Below are 21957 nucleotides of genomic sequence, written 5' to 3'. Positions count from 1 at the left end.
GGCCCACCACCCAGGCATGCACCTTGACTGGGAGTCGAATCAGCACCCTTTTGGTTTGTTTGTAGGCCTATGCTCAATCCACCGAGCCACACCAGCCAGGGCTGGACCACTCTTTCCGAAAGCAGCCAGAGATGACTTCTGAAAATGGTTTGCTGTTCACTTGACCCAGAAACCCCACAGAATCATGCAAATCAATCGGTTAAAATCTTTGTGTTCACTTTAAGAACACTCATGAAACTGCCCATTAGGGTATGCATATCCAAAAAGCCACCAAGAACCTAACGACAGAAGCAGTGTGTGCCATTCCATTGTGATAATGGTGGAGTTGGTAGGTGAGCCCAGGCCAAACAGTGGGGCTAGACACAGGGTCGGTCAACCAAAAAGAGTGCTGAAGTTCTGCTACGCAGGCTTAAAACTGCAGAGTAATAATGACCTTAAGGGTTTAGATGTAGATTCTCTGGTCATTGAGCACATCCCAGTGGACAGAACAGAGCCGAACTTAGATGTGACACAGAATTTAGAGCTCGTGGGTGGATTAACCCATGCGTCAGCGCTCCCTGTCCCGTTGTGATGATCCTTGGCAAAAAAGAGCAGAGTGTTGCTAAACCAGAAGAGGGGTTCACAGAAGAAAAATATCCCAATAGAAACTGAAGAAACAAAACTTATGGACCAGGAGTAAATTAAGATGAAAAGAAATGCTAATAAAAGTGGAAGGAAGGAAGGAGGGAAGGAAGGATCAAGCTTAAGTGATACATTAGATCAGATGGATTTAATAGATATATACAGAATATTCCACTAAAAATGGCAGAATACACAGTCTTAAGTGCACACAGAACATTCTCCAGGATAGACCACATATTAGTACACAAATCTTAATAAATTCATGAAGCCCTGGCTGGTGTGGCTCAGTGGATTGAGTCAGGCCTGTGAACCAAAGACTTGCGGGTTTGATTCCCAGTCAGGGTGCATGCCTATGTTGCCCACCAGGTTCCCAGTAGGGAGTGTGGGAGAGCACACATTGATGTTTCTCTCCCTCTCTCCCTCCCTCCCCCTCCCTAGAAATAAATAACTAAAATCTTTTTCAAAAAAAGATAAATTCAAGAAGATTGAAGTCCTATCAATTACAAGAAGAAAACTGGAAAAACTGCAAAAACATGAAGGTGTTAAACAATATGTTGCTGAACAAACTGGGTCACCAAACAAATCAAGAATACTTAGAGATACATTAGAACAGAAATACAGCATAACAAAATCTACAGGATGCAGCAAAAGTGGTTCTGAGGGGACATTCATAACAATATTGGCTTACTTCAAGAAAAGAAAATCTCAAAATGGGTCAGGAGATGGCTTTGATTTTCTTAGCTCTGATCTCAGAATATAGGAATTTCATTAAGGCAAGTGTCAAACAGAAACTATTCCCTGGCTTCCTTAAGCCACTAATTCCTTAGGGACCTCTGTATATCTTGGCTTTCATTATCTTTCAAAGACACCTTTGCATTCAGCTCTGGGCCACCGCGGATCTCCAGAGCAGAGTGGAGATGTTGCTGTGACCCTCTGTTCTTTCTTGCCCTCACCCTTCTTTAACCGTAGGCTGCGGCCTACAGGCGTAGGGACTTTAGCATAAAGCCATTTATATGCATGTGACTTAATTCTGATTAAGTCAAATCTGAATTCTGAATGACTATTTCTTACATGGTATTATAACTTACGTCTAGAAAAACAATCATAGTATTCTGTTTTTAGTATGTTAGTAATACAATTGAAATTGCTTCACAATCATACATTATCTTGTCGATAAATCTTAGACCTTATAATTTAGTCTCCTTGTGAATTCTTTTCCACTTCCATAAATATTAATTTATATAAAAATTTTTTATAGGTTCATCTATTTTAGAACTAAGTATTACTTACTCTGTAGTATCATTTGAACCCAAAGTAGGATTTGAGGGGGAACTAAGAAAAAGGGTCTCGGCAGGATTACATTCTAGTAAAAGGCCTACTAAGTGCTTTGTATGGTTAGAGTAGGCTTGTGAAATCTGCCCTTGTGGCTTTTATTCGTCATGCAATATGCCACTGAAGTGCATTTACCTATTACTGATCACCTTTTAGGCGTGTATTAATTAATATACCTTTTCATTTAAAAACTATGTATTTGAAATTAGATCTGGAAAGTTGCTCACTCATTGTCACTAATAATTTTATTATGTGGGGAAGTACTGTTGATGTATAATTTATAGTTCATTTGCAGTGTCGAAGTAAATTGGTGAAACTCTTGATGGTGCTGTAAGTGACTTCTCTGAACTTGTTCTCTAGCCAGGCCTCAACTGCAGTAACCCGTTCACTCCTGTGGGAAGGAGACGCCGAGAACAGGCCAAACACATTTCCTTCGGTGGTAACCTGATTACCTTTTCACCTCTAAGGCCCCGCAGTGGAGAACCAGAAGAATTTTGAACTTAAAAACAATTCCAAACATTTTCCTTCATATTATCAATGCTGTGGTATATTCTTAGAATACCAAAAGGATGAAGATTTTGTATTTTTGTCCACTTCTATTCAATCCATTTATATCGTGTCACGGCATGTTTTAATATTCAGTATTCATCAAAGTGTGTGTTGGATGTGGTGCCGTTTATCGAGGGAGGTGGGGATATTTTGTACAATACCCGTGCAGAATAAAAAGTGTCCCATGCCTTGCCTTTCTTCTTTCAAATGTATAAGCTTGAGGCTAAGAACGCTCACTCAGAACTCATGAGTACTCTTCAGCTTAAAATGTATTACTAAACTTTGACAGAAATATTTACGACCTTTCATACTTTACTTTTAGTTTGAACTTTCAATTTGTCGATGTGTGACAGCTTTGCATATTGCATTTTCCAGGATATACTGAGTTTCTTAAGGTGAGCTTTCTGGATTCTGATGTCAGTTTGCATGTTGCAATTTCAAATGGTTAAATAGGTGCCCATTAAGTTCTTTCCTTTTTTATTTTCCCCTTGACATGACTGACAGGTTCTGAAGGAAATGGCTTCTTTGAAGACAAATACGTCAGTCACTTTATGTATTTGAAGTATTTCTCTTTTATAAAACTCTTACCTATAGGTCTGTAGCAGACAGGGCCATCAGAGCAACGGAGCTCCAAGAAGACTTAGCATCATTGAAGTTTGTAACCAGACCCTTGTCCAGTTACTTCTGCCTTCAAACAGGTTGACCAATAAACAGGAACTGTGTGGATAAGCCCCCTAAAGACTAGGGGTTTTCAAACAAGGAAACACGTGTACTTTTGTTTATTAAATACACGCGAGCATTTGGGAAGCTATGTGGGGTGCCATCTTAAGAGAATGTTCTCTAAATGCCTAAGTCTTACCAAAGATAAAAATTGCTTGTATTCATTAATGAACAATTCAAGCAAGATATGCAAAATTGTTCATTAATGAATGCATATATAATGAATGTATTTTATATATACTTCTTTATATATACTTCTCTATAAAGTGTATATACTTTATATATACTACTTCTTCTTTACACTTCTTCATGTATACTACTTAGGGGCCCAGGGCCATGGACATGTAAAAGAGGTTGGTACAAAATAATCCAAGACTTTGAATCTGTGCCACATAATGAAACAATGTAGATGAGGATAAGACAGTGTCAATAAAGATGATTGGGGGGTAGGTTTAAGAAGATATATTATTGAATCATTTAGAAAGTTCTGGGCTATTATGTAATAGTAAAATTAACTCAAACGGGCTTAGCAGTAAGGGAATTTATTTCACAAGTCATCAGGGTCTCAGCACTTTGCAACAACTCAGCGATGGCATCAAAGTCCAACTTTCTGTGCTGCCCATTCTGTCATCCTTGGCACTTCTCTGAGGCCGGGTCCTTTGGGGGTCACAATATGGCAGCTAGTGGTCGTCAGAGCAGTGCCCTTCCCTGTGGTCTGGTTAGGCCAACGAAAGCCACACGCCCTTCTACAGACCAGTAAGAACCAGCAGGGGGGTGGCTTAAACTAGTGCTTCCCTACTGATCGTGGGATCACACCTGAGTAAAACCACAGTCATTAGGACACGGGAGTGAGTTTCGTGTAGGTCACTGTCAGTGTCCCCTACAACCGGATAGCGTGTACCAGGGCTGCTGGACTCCAGAATTATGGGGTGTGAGGAAAATCTTTAAAGACAAAATGAAGCCCTGGCTGGTGTAGCTCAGTGGATTGAGCGCGGGCCTGCGAACCACAGGATCGCGGTTCGATTCCCAGTCAGGGCACATGCCTGGGTTGCAGGCCAGTTCCCAGCAGGGGACTCACGAGAAGCAACCATACATTGATGTTTCTCTCTCTCTCTCTCCTTCCCTTCCCCTCTAAGATAAATTAATAAAAATCTTTTAAAAAAAATAAAGACAAAATGAAAGAAAAGTGCTTGGGTAGAGTAAGACCCTTTCCAAAATCCCGCTGAAGTGCCTCAGGTGGAGAGCCGCTGCACCCAGTTGCAGTTTCCCAGGTGGCCTGTGTCCATTTACTGAAGAGGGGATACGGGAGCTGGCCCCTCCTGACTGCTCCAAAGGGTCTCCCAGCTTTCAGACCCCTGTGGGCGGCCTGTTCACGCTCAGCTTCTCCCTCTGCCCGTCGTGTGCCCACTGGTCCCCAAGCTCTGGATGTAAGAGCACCCCCCCCCATAACCCTCTTGTGCTCTAGTCTCTTTGCTTCCTGGGGAAACCCGCCTGTGGCAATTACCAATTTGAGAAGATGGTAGAACAGAAACAAATAATGTTTTGGTCTTTAAAAATGAAGTGATGTGACTACATCCTAGTTTTGAAATTTTATCCTTTGGGTTTACTGATAATAAGGGCTGAAAGGCATGGTTAAGAATGTCGACAATAGGAACTATTAAAGTTTTGAAGCTGATTATATAGCTAATGGAGAAACTACTCCCCTATCCTCTCTAGATCTGGAGGTTTTGTAAACAACAAGAAAACCTATGGGGAGATAGACTCACACTGGTGTCCAGAACTGGCTTGAAAGCAGTGAAGTTGAGTTCAGAGAGAAAATAAGATTGAAAAGGACTCAAAAGAAATATACCAGAAGGCTAACAGCAATTGCTTATGAGTCACAGATCATCTGTGGCTAAGCTCTTTCTACTTTTCTCATTTCCTGAATATATTTCATTAAGAAAACTGGAGAGTGATTTCCTTGTTTTTATGAAACTCAGGAAGAGCAAGGTTAATGTTTGTGTAGTATTTACTGTTTCTTTAAAAATAGTAAGTATAGAAAACTCTATTCTAACATTAATATTGCTACATCTTTTACCATTGAGTCCACTGTTTATTATCAAGAATAAACTGCCCCAATTAAATGACATATAAACAGGTAACTGAGAATATTTATTAAATGGATGAATTACATGAAGGACATTGTTGAATAAAGGTAAAATTTTTCACTTGTAGTAAACGTGAAACTTTTAAATGGGTAATGTTTATATTCAGTATCATTTTGTAGAAGGTCTGCCCCTTTAAGATTAAATCATGGAGTATGAAGCACTGGTGAGGTTGATGTCACCAGAAATTTGCATTGTGCTGATTTCCTTGAGGTTCGGCATGCGATGATTGTACTGCAACAAGTGAGCATCGTTGACTGCAACCTTGAAGTGGTCAGGTTCCACCAGCACTTGTATCTGAAATGGCACACACACAAAACTGAGAAATGCCCACTCATTTCAAAACCAGCTGTCCTGCACTCAGGGTGTCCACATTGCACCTTTGTGATCATTTGTAGAACTGATTAAAGTCCAGGAAAAGTAACTTTACAGCAAAAAAAACAAAAAACAAAAAAAAAACCCAACCTCCAGATTATTAAAAGATTTAAAAGCAAAATGACAACATTTTTTAGGTTACATAGTTGAAGCAACAAAGGAAAAAATAACACCTACATAAATATGTGTCTACATAAATAATGTGTCTACACGAAAAGCTTTTATATGGCCTAAACCACCTAAAAGTAAAAGTAGAAATAATCACTAAGGTCCCAATACAGCAGCAAATATTATGAAGATTGGTAATAACCAGTTTTGGCAAGAGTATGGAAAACATAGTCTTCCAATAGTGGAGGTGGTAATCCCTACATGCTTTTGGAAGTAGCACTTAGGCAATATCTAAGTTTTAAACATGCATAGTTTTAAATTATTCTTCTAGAAAGCAAAGATTTATAAGAGTACAGTATGTCAGTAGTTAATAAAATACTAACATTTTAGTATTTAGTAATTATACATAAATAAAATATTTCCAGGTTTTATTTGTAGTATTTCTAAACTTTCGCCAGCAGGTACTGGCTGAATTATCCCTTGTAAACAATGAGATAACAATGTTCTGATACTGAAAGAGGCGCACCGAACATGGACTGTGTTTCCTATTTGTCTCTGCCCTTGAGGGGATTCTAGTCGAGCTGCTTTATTACCCGCTTCACAGGCAACCCTAGTGCACCTCTGTCAGCCCAATAAACGCTGGGAAAGCAACGCTTGAATATGGGAAGTTCACCATGTACCATAAAAAAGACTGGGAGGATTAAGTCTCAACCTTCAGAAGGTAAAAGATGGGGGGCTTTTTGGTTAATTTGAAAATCTATACACATTACTTTTCATAAGCGTATATTTTAGAATTAAAAAATGTATGCTGTACACCTGAAACTAATACAATATTAAATGTCGATTGTAATTTCTTTTTAATTTTTTTTAATTTAAAACAATTTTTGTTTTTATTGCTAGGCCACCATGTCATTTTTAAAGAACTAAGTCTCAATCCAAATGAGACTTTCTACCTTTTTAAGACGCTATTGTTCTCATTTCCAGGAAAGCCTAAACTCAGGGTGGTAACTGGATGGAGTCGGGCAGCATGCCACTCCTGGCCGCGGTCCAGCCTGCTGACCCTGGGCCTCTGGGATGGAGAGGAGCTGATTAGGTATCCCAGGACAGCTGAGAAAAAATCTCATTTCAGTGCGCTGGCTGGGTAGTTCAGTTGGTTAGAGCATCGTACCCATACACCAAGGTTGCAGGTTCATATAAGAAGCAACCAATGAATGCATAAATCGGTGGAACAACAGATCGATCAAAATCTCTTTCCTGTCTTCCTCTCTCTCTACAATCAATTTTAAAAAAGAGAAAGAAAATTCATCTCAAGTGCATTGCGGTTCTAGAGTGATTTCCCCATGAGCAGTAGGGATGGGATCATCGATATAGAGTAATAGATGAACTTACTTTGAATGGTTTACCACTTTCAAATGGGAAAACCGACTGTCTTTCTTCCCGTCCCCAGCTACTATTCAGCATTGAATTGCAAACAATGACTCTCTTGTTGTCCTCATTGAAGCGTGGGTTAAAGTGGAAGGCGACATCATTCCCTCGCTTGAAATCTAAAACAAGTCTGTTTAAACCGTAGACCAGAGTTAGAAAAATGAGTCAAGTTGTGTATTTGTATCAAGTAAAGAACATAGGATATTCTAAAAGAGCAAATCATTTTATAATACACAGGAATTTTCTAAACAGAAAGCAACCAGAAAATGGGTTCAAACCGTACACTAGGCCAAGTATCCCATGCACTACTGAGACTATTGACCTAAAAGTCAGTGAGACTATTCTGTGCTCGAATTGTTCTGCCTCATTGTCTTTAGCTACATCATTCTCTCCAGCAGTAATTCCCTCTTTACCCCGACTACTCATGAAAACCCTCCAAGGTTTATGCTATTGCAGCTGTTTCTGCTGTTTTTCCCCCTTTTCCCACCTTCACCCAGCCCCAGCCTCACCCCTCCCTCAGTTAATCGATATCGATATCATTGTCTGTTATCCTGTTATCATTGCCAAAGGGCAAAAATGTCCTCTGACTAGTCTAGTCCCCACCCCCCGTCCCGCAGCTGTTAGTCTGCTCCGTCTGTCTGTGCTTCTGTTTCCGTTTTCCTCACACAGGTTTGAGGCCACTTTGAGTGCATGCAGTTCTCATACTGCATGTAACAATCGTTGCCTCCTTCCTGCCCTGCCAGGTTGCGTTCATATCTACTGATGGCAAGCCAGTTACATAAATGAGAGATCAGATCCTGGCTCCCTCCTGTTAACCAAGAACCTACTCCAAAAAGAAAGAACGAAGTCACACAGTTAATGTCCGGCATCTCGTGACTAAGCTCTAAAATCAGGACAGCAAATGTGTTGAACATTCCATGTGTAAAGTGGAACTTTTTGACCCTATTCCTTCTCCTCGGACGAGTCCTCCATTAAACTGCTGATCCTATCCCCCGGTTTCTCAAAGTACGAGCACTCATACCAGGTTCAGCCGGTGCTCTTCCAACCTACTAACTAATTCCCTGGGAGCTTGGATTCACCTGGTAACCAACCCAACCACAAATGTATTCCCAGGGAGGCACCAAAACAATCAAAGGGAAATGGAAATGGTATTTGACTGAATATCCAATGGCTGAATTTTCTCTTCAGGGAAAAGGAAGATATTGTCATCTCCCACCTTAAGCATTCTTTTTTCCTCCAATTCCTTACATAGAATTTGCAGGACCAAGCAACAATCTTTTCAGTGTACCGGCACCTTAACCATTCCAACCTAAATTAGTCTGGATCCGCCACAGTCTCAGGCTACATCTCTAGTGTAAACGGAGCTGAAGTGTGCAGTTCGATAACCCTAAATAAAGGCAAAGATACCAGGGTGGTTCTGAGCCACAGGGGTTGTCGGAGGCGGGGGCAGATAGTGACAAACTGCATGCTGAACACACAGGATAAGGTGTGCGGGGCTCTGTGTTGTGCTGGGAGGAAAGATGGGTAAGAACATAGGCAGGGAATATATATGTTTTGCACGTTGCAGTGAGACAAGCTTTATTGTACACGGAAGTACCGTTTAGAGAAGCTATATAAGCTCTATGGGAAGAAGCGTTGTCTTAGGGTAGTGGCTGTGGGGTAGACCCACCGCAGGCTGTCTAGAGCTTGGAGGGAATGGGCTATTTGAATGTAAAATGATCTGATCGGGCCAGTCTGTCTCCTGGTAACGAGGAGGTGGCTCCTGTTGATTCACCAGGAGCAAGGAGACAGACATTCACAGAGGCTGTTTGTGTGTCTTTTATATACTGCCCATAAGACCCAGAGACACACTCATTAATGGCTGCAGGGCTTTTAGTGGCACCACTAACCGCAGAGACCGGCATATTGGATGGCCTCAGGATACCCTCGGCCTGACTGTAGGACACGTAAGTGTTATATAACCTGTGGTAACAACCAGAGCCTGGTGTCCCAGGGCAGCCAGAAACAGCACGGATTTTCCTAAAGTAGCTCAAAGTCTTGCTCCATCCTAGCTCACCTCAAACAAACCAGCTCCCATGGCAAAGGTTGACTTATTTTGATGAAGCCTTCAACTTGTACAATCTTTTCAAACCTTTCAAGTAAATAGCAACCAGTCAGAAGACGGGGGTTCCCCATTCTGCCACTTATCATGTGTAGACCAGGCCAACAGCAGCCCAGCTCGAAGGCTCTGACACTGCAGTGTGACCGCACAACTGCGGGGAGACTTGCCCGAGGACACAGAGGGATCCCATTCAAGCTCTCAGATCAACTCACCACTATGTCCCACCACTATGTCCAGTGGGATCTTTAGGTTTCCCACCCTCATTTCTGATGGACGTCTAAACTAAAGTGCATACTTGGGTTTTGGACACTATGGTTCAGAGGGGGACAGATGGACAAACATGCCATCACAAAGACTCTACTTTCCTTTCATACTAAGGTTTTCACTACCAGGAAGAATGAACAGAATGGGATTTTCTGCTCTTCCTCTTGGTCCTCACAATGTAGAACTCTTGTTTTCTTTAGGTTCTGGAAGAAAAACCAGACCGGGCAAGGGAAACTTTGTTCCCTTGGTGGGAATACATATTGATTAATGGGATAATCCCATACGATGGGAAAGCCAAGACATTAAATGTGTGTAGTTTTAAAGATGCTATTAAACCTCAAGAGAGATCAGCCTTTATCCAAAAACCAATGAGCGAACATGTTAGACTTCCACATTTTGCTCTATACCTGTTTGCATTGGGCTTCACTGTGCCCAGAATTGTTACCAGCATGCGAGGCGTAACTCCTCCAGGGAAAGGCAGGCTATATGGCACAGTCTGAGGATGAAAAAACATGTGTATCAATAGTCATGTTTTCTTGGAGAAAGAAAGAAAAGTACGTTACTGAAGTTCAGTGACTATTAATATGTGTGAATAACAACACATAACTCTAACTTAAGCCACTGTCCGGACTCCCAGGCCACTGTGCCCAGGGCCTGAAGAGATAAGCTTCCTCACATGTAAAACTAAGAATCAAGAATAAAGCCACCAGTTAATTGGTGCCGAAGACAGAACACAGTCCTTCTTGGAGCGTTGTAGCTCTTATTACTAGGGCCATCCCAGTCTATAACTCATTCACTTAAACTATATTTTGAAAGGGCTTAAGCTAGACCTTACAATCAACTTTGACATTTTTGTGTCACGCTTAGGACCCTTGTCATATAACATACTTCATTATGTCACATTCTCGGGCTTCTGGGTTCTTACGTGTTCTCACAGCACCACCAGAGTACTTAGTATGTAGCAGATACTCAATATTTGTGAAATGAACACCTTCCAGTTAATACATTTCCTAGTTCACTCCTCAAATATTTAAGTTCAAGGTACTGTAAATATTCTCAAAGCTTCATCAGTGGTGTCTTCTTTTTTCACCCCCCCGTCCCCACCGTGTTCAACTATCATCAAAGTCTTTTATCTCTAGTCCTGATCTGTGCTAGTCCCATTCTGCCTCCTTCCCCGGATGTGTTCCATGCTGCAAATTCAACAAGTACAAACTGGAATTGTTTCTCCTGCCCCCTCCCCAGCCTGTCCCCTTCCTGAGTTCCCTCTTTGGGCTGTCCCTTGGCTGGTGCCCTGGTTTGTCCTGTCTTGAAAAGCCAGTCATCTCTGACTCCTAAGACTTAACCAGCGGAGCCTGGGGCTCTTCCTCTGCGATCTCTCTCCCATCTGCCCCCGTGTCCCCCTCCACCTGCCGTGGACTAACCGGCCGTGGGCTAGGCCCTGCCCAATGCCACCCACACCCCCGACACTTTCTCTGCGCTTTCCTCTAAGCTGACCTAAAAGCAGGTCAGATGCTGCCCATGCCACCTTCTGCGTCGTCCTGAATGGGTCGGACCCCAGGCCACCGCTACTGAACTTCCTCAGAGCTGCTTATTACCCAGCTGGACCAGAAGTCCAGAAGGGAAGGGCCTGTGTCTGAGACGCGTCTGAGCCCTGCAGCGTTAAGATTTCGCACTTAGAATGTACTCATTAAAATGTGCTTTAATATAAATGAAAATTCGATCCTTACATTATAAAATTATCTTTATAAGGTTTTTCGAAACTAGATGACCTTGGTCTCTAGGTCTCCACATGTTCTCCCTATGATCCTGAGCGAGCTGTATGACTACTGCCCATTTCCTCGTGTGTAAAATGGGAATACCTTACAGGGTGTTGTGGGGTCAAATGAGATCATCCATGTAGAAGCACACTACTGGCACATTATTTACTCAGTGTTTATTAATAACAAAGACTTTCCCCCATTACTATGCTCTTAACATGATTTACAGTAAAGTGGCTTTACAGACGGCTTCAGATCATGGGTTAGTATCTCTTCATGCCAACACTACACATACTAAGCTCCATAACTATTTCTTCTGCTGGACCAACACACATCCCTTCTGGTCTTTGAAAAGTGGCTGGCTCTAAGCAGTCAGGATAAAGCTCAGGTCTCCCTGAGGCCCTTTGTAGGTCAGTGCCCAGAACAAGCGCCCAGCCAGAGCACTGCAAAGCGATGGCACTACAGTCCCAGAAAATTGCTGCATTCTTCCTTAGCTCTGTCCCAGTCATGGTCAAGTACATGAAATGACTAATGCCATCTTACCAGTGGTCCCGCAGGGACACCAGCGGGGCTGGCACCAGGGTAGGCCCCATGCCCACTTGGTTGTCCAGGGTAGGCTCCTGGTGCAGTTGGTCCAGGATACGCAGGGTAGGCACCAGGAGGTGCCTGTCCAGGGTAGGTGCCACCAGGAGGTGCCTGTCCGGGGTAGGTGCCGCCTGGAGGTGCCTGTCCGGGGTAGGTGCCTCCAGGAGGTGCCTGTCCGGGGTAGGTGCCACCTGGAGGTGCCTGTCCGGGGTAGGTGCCACCTGGAGGTGCCTGTCCGGGGTAGGTGCCACCTGGAGGTGCCTGTCCAGGGTAGGCCCCAGGATAGGAAGCCCCTGGGTAGCCCCCTGCCCCAGCAGGCTGGTTTCCCCATTGACCAGGCCATCCTTGAGGGTTGGGGTTCCCAGACCCAGAAAGGGCATCATTAAGCTGGAAAGAAAGATGTAAACAATTACTGGATGATAAACATTCACAAACAGGAAAACAGGAACATGAGATCCTTAACATAGAGGGATATGGGGGAGGTATGAAATTTTTATCAATAAATTATTTCCATCTATTAAATAGCTTTGTGTTCCAAAGGCTGAAATTAGACTTTGGGATTATGTATGCTTTTGATCAGTATGTCTCCCATCACCTCATATTGTGGAGGGTTGCATTTTCATAATTTGTTAAACTCAGAGATATCTGAGTTCTACCCTCTATGTAAAAGCACATATTTTCTAACTGACCTGAGAAAAACAATAAAAACCATCAGGAGGCTTGGGCTGTATCCCAGTTCCCACTGCTCAGCTCATTTCTCAGCTCCTGGCCCACAGAAGCCACCTGCTTCTGGCCCAGGCCTTTTGGTAAAGGAATCACTCTTAGAGAGTCCCAGGCCTTTCTCTACCTGGCTTTCTTTCCAACTCTGTTGCTGGAAAAACAAGACTCCAGCCCACAAGCCCTCATTAGACAGGTGAGGCCAGGGCGCATGTGGTCTGAGAGTTAGAAGAGAAAGTCTGGTGTTAAAAACAAAACTCCCCACCTATGTGAACTTAGAATGTTGGAAAACAGACATAAAACACTTACCGAAAAACTGTCCGCCATTTTCCTGAGAGGAGAAAAAAGAGATGACAGGTAATGATTCAATCTGAAGATTTCATGAGTTCCCATTTAAATTTAACATCAAAAATAGTTCATTGTGTAGTTCTAGTCAATTTATAGGCATTCTTCTAGGACAAGCCAATCCATCTCCAAAATATGTTCCAATCAATAGTGTGGAACCACAGAAACACCTCATCGAAGTGGGGAGATGCACTCCAGGATTACCAAACCCTATGAACCCATAACTTGAAGCTCTCATACACTAGCCTGTGTTCCCAGTGCAGGGAATAACAGGCCATACAATGCAGGAGAGAGAAGACCAAAGAAGACAGAGTTCTGCCCCCTTCCTGGGTAACAAACGTACACAGTCCTGGTCTACCTTTGGTCCTTCTTCACCTCCCTTCCTATGGTCTTTCCCCACCACCTCTTACAAAGGGTTCTATATATTGATACAGCCCACACTCTTCCCCCACCCCATTTTCACTGACACCCCATGGCCTCCTGGGTTTTAGTGGGAAAGCAGAGTTTATTGATTCCTATTGAGATCGGAAGGACAATGCCACTCAGATGCAGTTGTTGCTGATTATTTATTCCTTCACAGGCACACACTTCCGCCTGCCCTGCACATGCACAGTGCGGGCTCCTGTCTGGGATGAAGATGGATAGGCCAAGATCTGGATGGTCAAAGGGTCCACGGGCTAGCTGTGAGTCAGACTGTGTGCTATGGGAAGTCAGAGCCACAGCAACCACTTCTAAGAGGGGAGGCATGGTTTGAGCTACTAAACCTGGAAGGAGAGGTGAGCTGGAGATGGAGCAATAAAGAAAAAAGGAAGTCCTGGCTAGTGTAGCTCAGTGGATTGAGCACAGGCTGTGAACCAAAGGGTCGTGGTTCGGTTCCCAGTCAGGGCACATGCCTGGGTTGTGGGCCAGGTCCCCAGTGGGGGCCAAGTGAGAGGCACCCACACATTGATATTTCTCTCCCTCTCTTTCTCCTTCCCTTCCCCTCTCTCTAAAAATAAAAATAAAAAAATAAAAATATTTTTTAAAAAAGAAAGGCAAGCACAAAGTGCTTGCTTTTTAAAAGATACTTGTTATTCCAAATGAAATCTTTGGCAGTATAACAAATCAAAGTTAGGGGGGGAAAAAGTTAGGCAATGTGGAGGAAAATATTTTGGGGTGGGGCAAAGAGGGATTGCCTAGCCAAAAGCTGCCCCAAGGGATGGCCTGGAGACTTCATTCCTGCTCTCTTGGGCCCCACCCGCTGGCTGCTGGGAGGGTGTGATAGCTCCTCCCAGGCAGCTACCCAGCACGGAGGGGAGGAGGAGAGGACGCCACCTGCAGCCAAGGCCAAGGTGAGTTTTCTGGGGCGGAATTACCTGTGCTATGGCCAGAATTACCTGGACCTTAAATTCTCAGAATCTCATTTTCCTTGAGTGGCCCACTTGTGATATTTACTCAATTATTTTAATAAGTGATATTGCCCCCCAGGGGTCCCAACCAATGATGACTACTTGATAGGTCCTAACTATGTCAAATACTAGATTTTTTGGTAAAAACTCAGGCAGAACTCCTAGAACTTCTTGTGCACTTCATTCACACACAGAGATACACGTATTTTTTTTTTTTTGCACACCTCCTTTAATCTGGGCCATAATGTTTATTCCCAAACATATTTGGAAACAGGTGACCACCATGGCCATCTTCCGAGGTGGGAAACCAAGGGTGATTTGGCTGGGAAGTCACAGTGACTCTCCCAGGGTTTACAGTCCCTCTATTTCCTGTAGTAGCTCACGTTTAAAGCCAAAGTTGGGCGCTTTCTGCCTGTGCTTCCTTCTCCAAAGGGCTGGCACTGCCTACAAGACTGTGCTGCTCCCGCAGGGGGAGCTTGAGAGGAGAGTTGTCACAGAAAAGGGAAAGAAAGGACACTTCTTAACTCAAGAAAATAAAGCCGCTCGTTTTGGATACTAGTAGAAAACAATCTTGGACTACACGGTGGGCGGAGAGCTCAGTTCCTTTGATTACATAAACCCCCCTTCCTCCCCTGGACGACACACCACAGGCCCAGAAGTGAATGTACACAGGTTTTCACTTCTTTTCAATATTCTCATTGCGCAGGGGCTCATTCCCAACCTCAGCACACTTGACAGTTCAGGTCAGACACTTTGTTTGGGGGGCTCTCCTGTGCATTGCAAGATGTTGAGCAGCACCCCTGGCTTCAATGCACAGCCGGTGAGTGGCACCCCTGTCCCTCATCAACCATGACAATAAAAAGGGTCTTCAGATGTTGCCAAATATCACTAGGGGAACTGGGGAAAAGGCAGAATCTGCCTGGTTGAGAACCACTGGTCTAGGCTAAGTAGCATGTATATCTTTACATACATGCACTTACACATAAAAAACAAGGTCGTTTCCATTGTTAAAGCTAGCTAAATCTGTGCCATTGGCCTCATGAAGTGTTTATTATCGTAACTCCAATCAAACCTAGATGGGTTTAAAGGCTGATTACAACCAGAAACTCACATAAAGACGGTACTTCCAAAATTTAACATTCATTCTTTCCAAAGTCTCTGCTCAAGCATTTTCAGCTTATTTTCCAACGCAACCAAAACGGTTTGAGTAACAGCAGATTTCACGTTACCTCCACGGTGCTTTACGAAATGCCTCAGACAACAGTCTGGGCTGTGTTGTGACACATTAGACAAGCCCATCAGAATAATTACACCCCGCGTTCGTGTAGTGCTTTGCAGTTTACAAAGCACTTTCACGTACCTTACCTATTTTGATTCTGATAAGAATCTTATGAGGCCGACAGGAAAAAGTTCATCTTTCCACTTTAGAGGTAAGGAACTGAAGCTCAGAGGGTAACGTGGTGGCCCTAAGTCATTCTGTCATTAGCAGGCCATGGGCCAGTGTCCAAGCAACCTGATTCCAAACTCAGGCTAATTTTACACAAATACAGAACCTCATATTTTGAAATTTTGAAGTATAATCCTTTAAAAGTGGTAGTTACTTCATTTAGAAATGATCTTTTTCATTCAGATCTACAAAACATGCTGAAGTTGTAAACAAATTTAAAAAGAGATCATGTTTTTGTTGGAAAACTAGCTGGGTGACTCAGTGTACAGTGATTTTGAACACAAGAATGCCATTTTGCACAGTCACTTGCTAATTATAAACACATTTAAACCAATAATGTGTACTTTTCCAAATATGCGCTCTTTTTATTTTCTCAGCTCCTAACCATCAGCTCTTTTTTTTGAAAAGGGGTATAACCAATGCTCTTTTGAAATCAAGGTTAGCAACTTTAGAACTTAAAAAAGAAAAACACCCACATAAAACAAAGATAACAAAAACCATCTATTTAGATAAATATCTTCCTTGCTTGCCTGGAAAATATATTTATTTTTTTTTAAGATGATAGTTTACATAGAGATAATCAGATGTGAAAAAACCTTCCCAAGCTACAAAATCACCGTGTGGGTATAGACCCATGTGAACTCCATTCTGGCATTCCAGAATCGGAAAAGAAAAATTACGTTGAAGACAAACAAAAAGATACAGGCAACACTACCTGACTCTTCCCATTTGGAAAAACCTACAGGAAGCAATTCAGTTTGCTTTGGAATAAGAAATTTAAACAGGAGTCTGAAGGTTGACCATTTTAATCGTGTTACTTGTAGCTCTACCCTTTAATAAAAAGCCATATCCACACTACTATGTTATTCTAGGATCACCTAGTAATTAATCCAGTAGCTGCGGCTCCCAGGAGCACCTCTGAAACTTCTGCTCACAAAGGGCCCAGACCTTTACACAAGCCATAAGGGAAGTTGATCCTGAAGGATTTTCTGAGAACCCCCAGGCCCTGCCCACACTCCTCTCTGAAGAACACCCTTGGGGGAGGCGGTCTACTTCCTGCCCTTGCTCAGACTCAGAGCATGGCTTGGGGAAAGCCTGCTTCCCACAGCCAAATCAGTGAGAATAAGTTGGAATGAGGGAAACTGATCCTTTAGTAGGATTTCTTTCTCATCATAGATCCTCTACATCAGGGAAGGTAAAGTTACTTTGTGCCTCTCGGTTACTGATTTTTTTCCCCCTATGGAAAACCTGAACATCAGTCAAGACAGAACACATGATACTTCGCAGCAAACTGTAAGGCTACAGCAAGCTCTATCCTGGCAGGCTTACCACTCAGAATTCAATGAGAAGAACCAGTTCAGGCACCTGACAGGATGTTACCACGCTGTCCTCGGTGGGAGTCTGTGTCCCAAACCATCACAAGAAAGAGAGGCTATGTTTGGGATCTCACAGTGAATCTCACAGTCATTCAGGGACCATCATCAGATGTCTCCCCAGAATATGGAGTGAGTGCTGATTCTAGGTGTGAGCCCTCCCCCAACATCATGGTTTCAAAAAGCAGCCCCATCCTCCCAAAGATCAAGGGTGAAGCACAACCATCGAAAAAACGAGAAACTCTGCTCTAGGGATTCAAAGTCAATGTCTGAAAAGGAGACCAGTGTGGAAAAATACATTTTTATTACACAATTTTAACTTTTATGGAAACTATTTTCTCATATGAAAGTTAAATATTGTAAACTTGAGGCAAACGAGTCAGAATTTTGGAAATTGGTGAGAATTTTTTCTTATGCTCTGTGCCCAAGTGGTCAACTTTTATTGCTATCATTTTTTAATTTTTTTCAGAATTAACTGAGCCTGCTTTCCATTTCTTTCCCAGAATACTGGAAACGGGCTGGGTCCCTGAGGTCCAACGGCCCTCGTGGTCCAGCAACCCAACTCCCAGGAGTCGCCTTACAGATATTCCACAGTATCTGGAACAGGAATGACTGACTTTAGGAGGTTGGCCTGAAACCCAAGTAACGGCCTCAGCCTATATGTCCCTGATTCCCTGGTACTAAGCGCCTAATCCTAAGAGTGGATGCATTTCAGTGTTTTCATCGGCATAGCTAAAAATTCAGAATAATCCTCAAACATGTTTTTGACACGCGCACACCCCAACTCACACTCGGACCCGCATTTTGCCGCTCTCGCCCCCCACCCTCCATCCTCAGCACATATCTGACCTCGTTAATGCTCACATTGCCAATCTGATCAGGGATGAGTCTCTGATTTGCAAAAGCTTAGAGTTTTCGGACTTTGCCAAGCCGGGAACATGACCACTCAGGCCTTGGGACCCGACCATTTTCTGTGGGATCAGCATCCAGAGAGGAGCTGCACCCCTGACGCTGCTGGGGTTGACAGACGAACTCATTCGCACCCCACAGCAAGATCAAGTACCCGGGCAGCCCAGTCACGGGTCCCAGGGGCCGCCCGTGCGCGTCCCTGGGCAGTACGCCCTGCGTGCTGGGGTCGGGGGCCTGGCTCTCGAGACCAAGCTTGGGCGCGCCCCTCCACTACCCTCTCGCAGGCAAACCTAGCTGATTTCGAGGTGGCCCTGTGGCAGAAGGGCGGGAACGCGTGGCTCGGCCTCCCAGTCGCCGCAGAAGGTGTCCTGTGCCCACGCCCGGCGTCCGAGGACACACCCGTCCGCCCCAAGGAGGCACGGACGTGAGTTCAGTGGGACGCCGCTAACTCCCCCCGAGTCTGATCTCTCCAGGGGTCAGACTACGGACCCTTGCCCGGGGGGTGCCCACCGCTCCCCTCGGGGCTCTCCAGTCGCCCGGGCCCGCGGCCCGCAACCCAGGGCCCCGGGAAGCCGAGCCCCTCGCCAGGACCCGCCCGAGCTCTGCAAAGGGGGCCGTGCGCAGAGCACCGCGCGGGCGTCCTCGCCCCCGCCAGGTCGAGCGGCCAGCAGGCGGGTCCCCGGCCCCGGGTCCCGGGCCCCCGCGACACTCACCACACGCCTGAGCACTTGCTCGCTCGCTCGCTCGCTCGCTCGCTGTGGGTGCGGCTGCTGGCGAGGTCGTTTTGTCCCCGACGGGGATGCGGGTGCGCGTCTCAAATGTTCCTGGTCCGGCCCGCCCCGCCCCTGCCAGGGCGTGGCCGCCGCCCAGCCCACCGGGCCTCGCCCCGCGGATAGGGCTGGGCGAGGTCCGGGCCCGGTCGGGAGCGAAGCGCACCTTCCGGACCCGGACACCGCGGGTGGGACCCTGAAGAGCGGCCCCTTCCTTAGCCGCTGGGCCGCGTTCCCTCTCTTTGCCTGAGACGGAGAGCGGGCGAGCCCGCGAAGCTAGTAGCGTGTGCTTCTTTAGGGAGTTTTGCTGGCTTGCTTGCCTTACCGATGTTTACTTATTTTCTGCCTGAATTGCAGGCACTCTCATCCCGTCTGCATTTACTTAACCCCTCTCTCAGCATCAAAGCCTCCCCAAGAACTGCACGGTGACTTGCGGGAAGGGACCCCGTTTTTGAGATGCACGGTGAGTCGCTCCCGTGTTCTTAGCCTCTAGAACTGTGATGCGGGCACGCACCTCGCAGACTGAGCTCCATTGTTTCGCTGTTCGCTCCTCACTGCATCCTCAGCACCTACCCGGTGTGGTACGTAGTAGGTTCTCAGGAAAGATTTGCTTCGTGAACGAAGGAAGGAACGAATGAATCACTTCCTAGAAAATCCGCTTTCCCAAAGATTGGGGAGAGCCCTGATGAACAATTAAATACAAAAGTACTTTTGGTAAAAACAGGGGTAGAACACCGCTACTCCTCTAGAAAAAGTTGTCACATCAAACATCGATTATTGCAAGAGAAATTGCATTTAGTATTTGGAAACATTTAACTGGAATGAAATGATTAAGAATGTCCAAGATGGATTTTTTTTAAGTGTAGACAATTAACTTGAAATGAATTAAAGACTTTAATGCAAGACTGAAAACATAAAATACATAGAAGAAAACAGAGGGGAAAGCTCCTCCCTAACCTCAGAATATCTTGCACACCTCACTCCCCTTCTGTCTCTGCATCTCTCGTGCACGTGGGGTCTCTGACTCTTCCAGGTACAGGGCTTCCCTACCGTCCATTTGGCGCCCTGTGACCTCTGGCTTTTCCCAAAATTAAAACCACCTTTGAAAGGAAAGAAATTTCAGACCGTCTATGAGATTCAGGAAAATATGACAGGGGCAGCTGATGGTGATTGGGAGAACCGTGTGAGGACACAAGGTGCCTGCATTGAAGGAGACGGAGGCGTCATTGTCCTGTGTACAATGTTCCTCGTATCTTGTATCTTCCGCAAGAAATGGCCCCTTTTCAATATTACATGGCTGGACACTTTCTGGACAGACCACGTATTTTCTCATCTCCTTCAAGTCTTGGCTCAAATGTCACCTTCTCCATGAGAGCACTCCGTTACCACCCTGTTTAAAATTGCAGGCCCCACCTTTCCCAGTTCCTCTTGCTGCTGAGCTCTAGCATTTATCAATTTCCAGCATGGTGTAAGCATTACTTATTTCTTACGTCACTATTTATTGTTGGTTCCCCCCACCTTTCTTCTACTCCCCTCTCTGACCGCAAAGTTCTTCGCTGTGTTATTCTCTGATGGATCCAAGTGGTACATGGTAGGCATTCAATATTTGCTAAATGAATAAATTCATGTAGTGTGGGAACTGGAGACAAATCCTGTGGCTGTTTCATTTTCCTCATTTTCAATATTTTCATATCTAGTTAACTACTTATTGCCCCTTAAAAGTGATTTTAAAAATTAAGAGTAAAGAATTCAATAAATGGGTTACTATGTTTGTAAAATACAGAGAAAAAAATGTTAGAGCCACATCAAAATTATAACTAAAATATAGAACAACCATCACTCAGACCCATCAGAAATCAAATTGAATGGGAGTCTGACAACTATGGAATTGAAGAAACCACATCCATCCAGACCGGTAGGAGTGTGCAGATTCAGAAAGGGCTGGTTCCACACCCACATGTGGTGGATAAAAATCCAGGAGGAATATTTTGGGAGCAAGGAGTCCCAGACCCACACCAGGCCCTCCAGCCCAAGGTGCCAGTGCCTGGAAGATAAGTCCCCACACCTTCTGGCTGCAAAAAACAGTGGGGGTTAAGTTGGTAAATGAAACTTCTGGAGTCCCAAGCAGTTCCTCTTAAAGATCCTACACACAGACTCACCTACTAAGACCTACTCCCTCTGAGCTTGAGCACTACGGTAGCAGCTTGGAAGTTACCAGTGGTATAAGGGAGGAACTGAAGTGTCTACAGTCTGGGCAAAGAGAGGCCATTGTCCCTTTGCTGAGCCCTCTACCCACAGAGTGGGTAGGCTGGTACCATACCTGAGACTCTATCAACCTGGCTAACACTGTTTGATCTGCCTTGGACATCCCCAGAGGCTCTGCCTGACCCAACTAGCAGGCCCACCCAAGCTGTTTTCCATATGAACAGCTGGTCTTGGCTCCTGCTGTACAACTCTCTAAATCTTATCAAACAAGCAACATCTGTTCTCAGAGAGCCCCAGGCCCAGCACTAGCAGCAGCCACCCTAGCTTCACAGCTTGGCTTTGCCTGGGAAAAACCCAGTACACGTAGCAACTATCTCTGATTGCTTTATAGCTCAGGCAGGGTGGCCCTGGGCAAAACACAGGTGGGGGCTGAGCTTGGCCTGCACTACCTGGGAAACCCCAGAGACAGTGTACCCAGTGGACAGCCACAGACCATATCAGAGCACCACCACCCTGCCCCTGCACAGCTGATCCTCCATAGAGGGCAAAGAATGGTACTTTTTCATGGCCATGAAATAGGTGGTAAGTGGTCATAGCCAGTCCTTGCAGCTGACTGGCCTGGGTAAATCCCTCCCATTGATCTGCCAACAGCAACCAAGGTTCAACTGCAAGAACAGGATGTACTCATCCCACAGAAAAGGTGTGTGTTGAGTACCTGGCTTGGGTGAAAAGGTAAACTGTGCCACTGGACCCTACAGGACACCTACTACATTAGACCACACTACCAAGACATGGAGTCAAAGCAGCTCTCCCTAATACATA

General features: G+C 44.8%; 2 protein-coding genes across 3 annotated transcripts in view; one reads left to right on the top strand and one right to left on the bottom strand.

Moving 5' to 3' along the window:
* Nucleotides 1-2689, top strand: part of DLGAP5 (DLG associated protein 5) — a 39185-nt gene extending 36496 nt beyond the window's left edge. The window contains exon 19 of the mRNA XM_037054353.1: nucleotides 2314-2689. Coding sequence (XP_036910248.1) covers nucleotides 2314-2451 — 138 coding nt within the window. The 3' untranslated portion in view covers nucleotides 2452-2689. The remainder of the gene's footprint in view (nucleotides 1-2313) is intronic.
* Nucleotides 2690-5345: 2656 nt separating this feature from the next.
* LGALS3 (galectin 3) lies at nucleotides 5346-18962 on the bottom strand. 2 transcript variants are annotated; one of them, XM_037054352.1, is made up of 7 exons: nucleotides 18874-18962; nucleotides 13008-13029; nucleotides 12233-12368; nucleotides 11940-12202; nucleotides 10047-10135; nucleotides 7239-7404; nucleotides 5346-5663 (listed from the first exon to the last, which is right to left on the bottom strand). In XM_037054352.1, exons 2-7 carry the CDS (start codon nucleotides 13023-13025, stop codon nucleotides 5508-5510), a joined length of 828 nt encoding a protein of 275 aa, XP_036910247.1. In that variant the 5' UTR covers nucleotides 13026-13029; nucleotides 18874-18962; the 3' UTR covers nucleotides 5346-5507. The 2 variants fall into 2 exon arrangements, with proteins under 2 accessions (XP_036910247.1, XP_036910246.1); XM_037054351.1 differs by having other exon boundaries at nucleotides 11940-12368.
* Nucleotides 18963-21957: the final 2995 nt, after the last annotated feature.

Source organism: Sturnira hondurensis, unplaced genomic scaffold (genome assembly GCF_014824575.4).
Source record: "Sturnira hondurensis isolate 20B ecotype Veracruz unplaced genomic scaffold, ASM1482457v3 Scaffold0008196, whole genome shotgun sequence".
Classification (NCBI taxonomy): Eukaryota; Metazoa; Chordata; class Mammalia; order Chiroptera; family Phyllostomidae; genus Sturnira; species Sturnira hondurensis.
This window is presented reverse-complemented; position numbering and strand designations above follow the sequence as displayed.

Bases quoted from the DNA above. Each gene is read 5' to 3' on its own strand.
- LGALS3 (XM_037054351.1), bottom strand. The intron at 10,136-11,939 runs GTAAGATGGCAT...TTTCATCCTCAG, and splicing joins GTGTCCCTGCGGGACCACTG to ACTGTGCCATATAGCCTGCC. The intron at 5,664-7,238 runs GTAAGTTCATCT...GTGCCATTTCAG, and splicing joins AAAGTGGTAAACCATTCAAA to ATACAAGTGCTGGTGGAACC.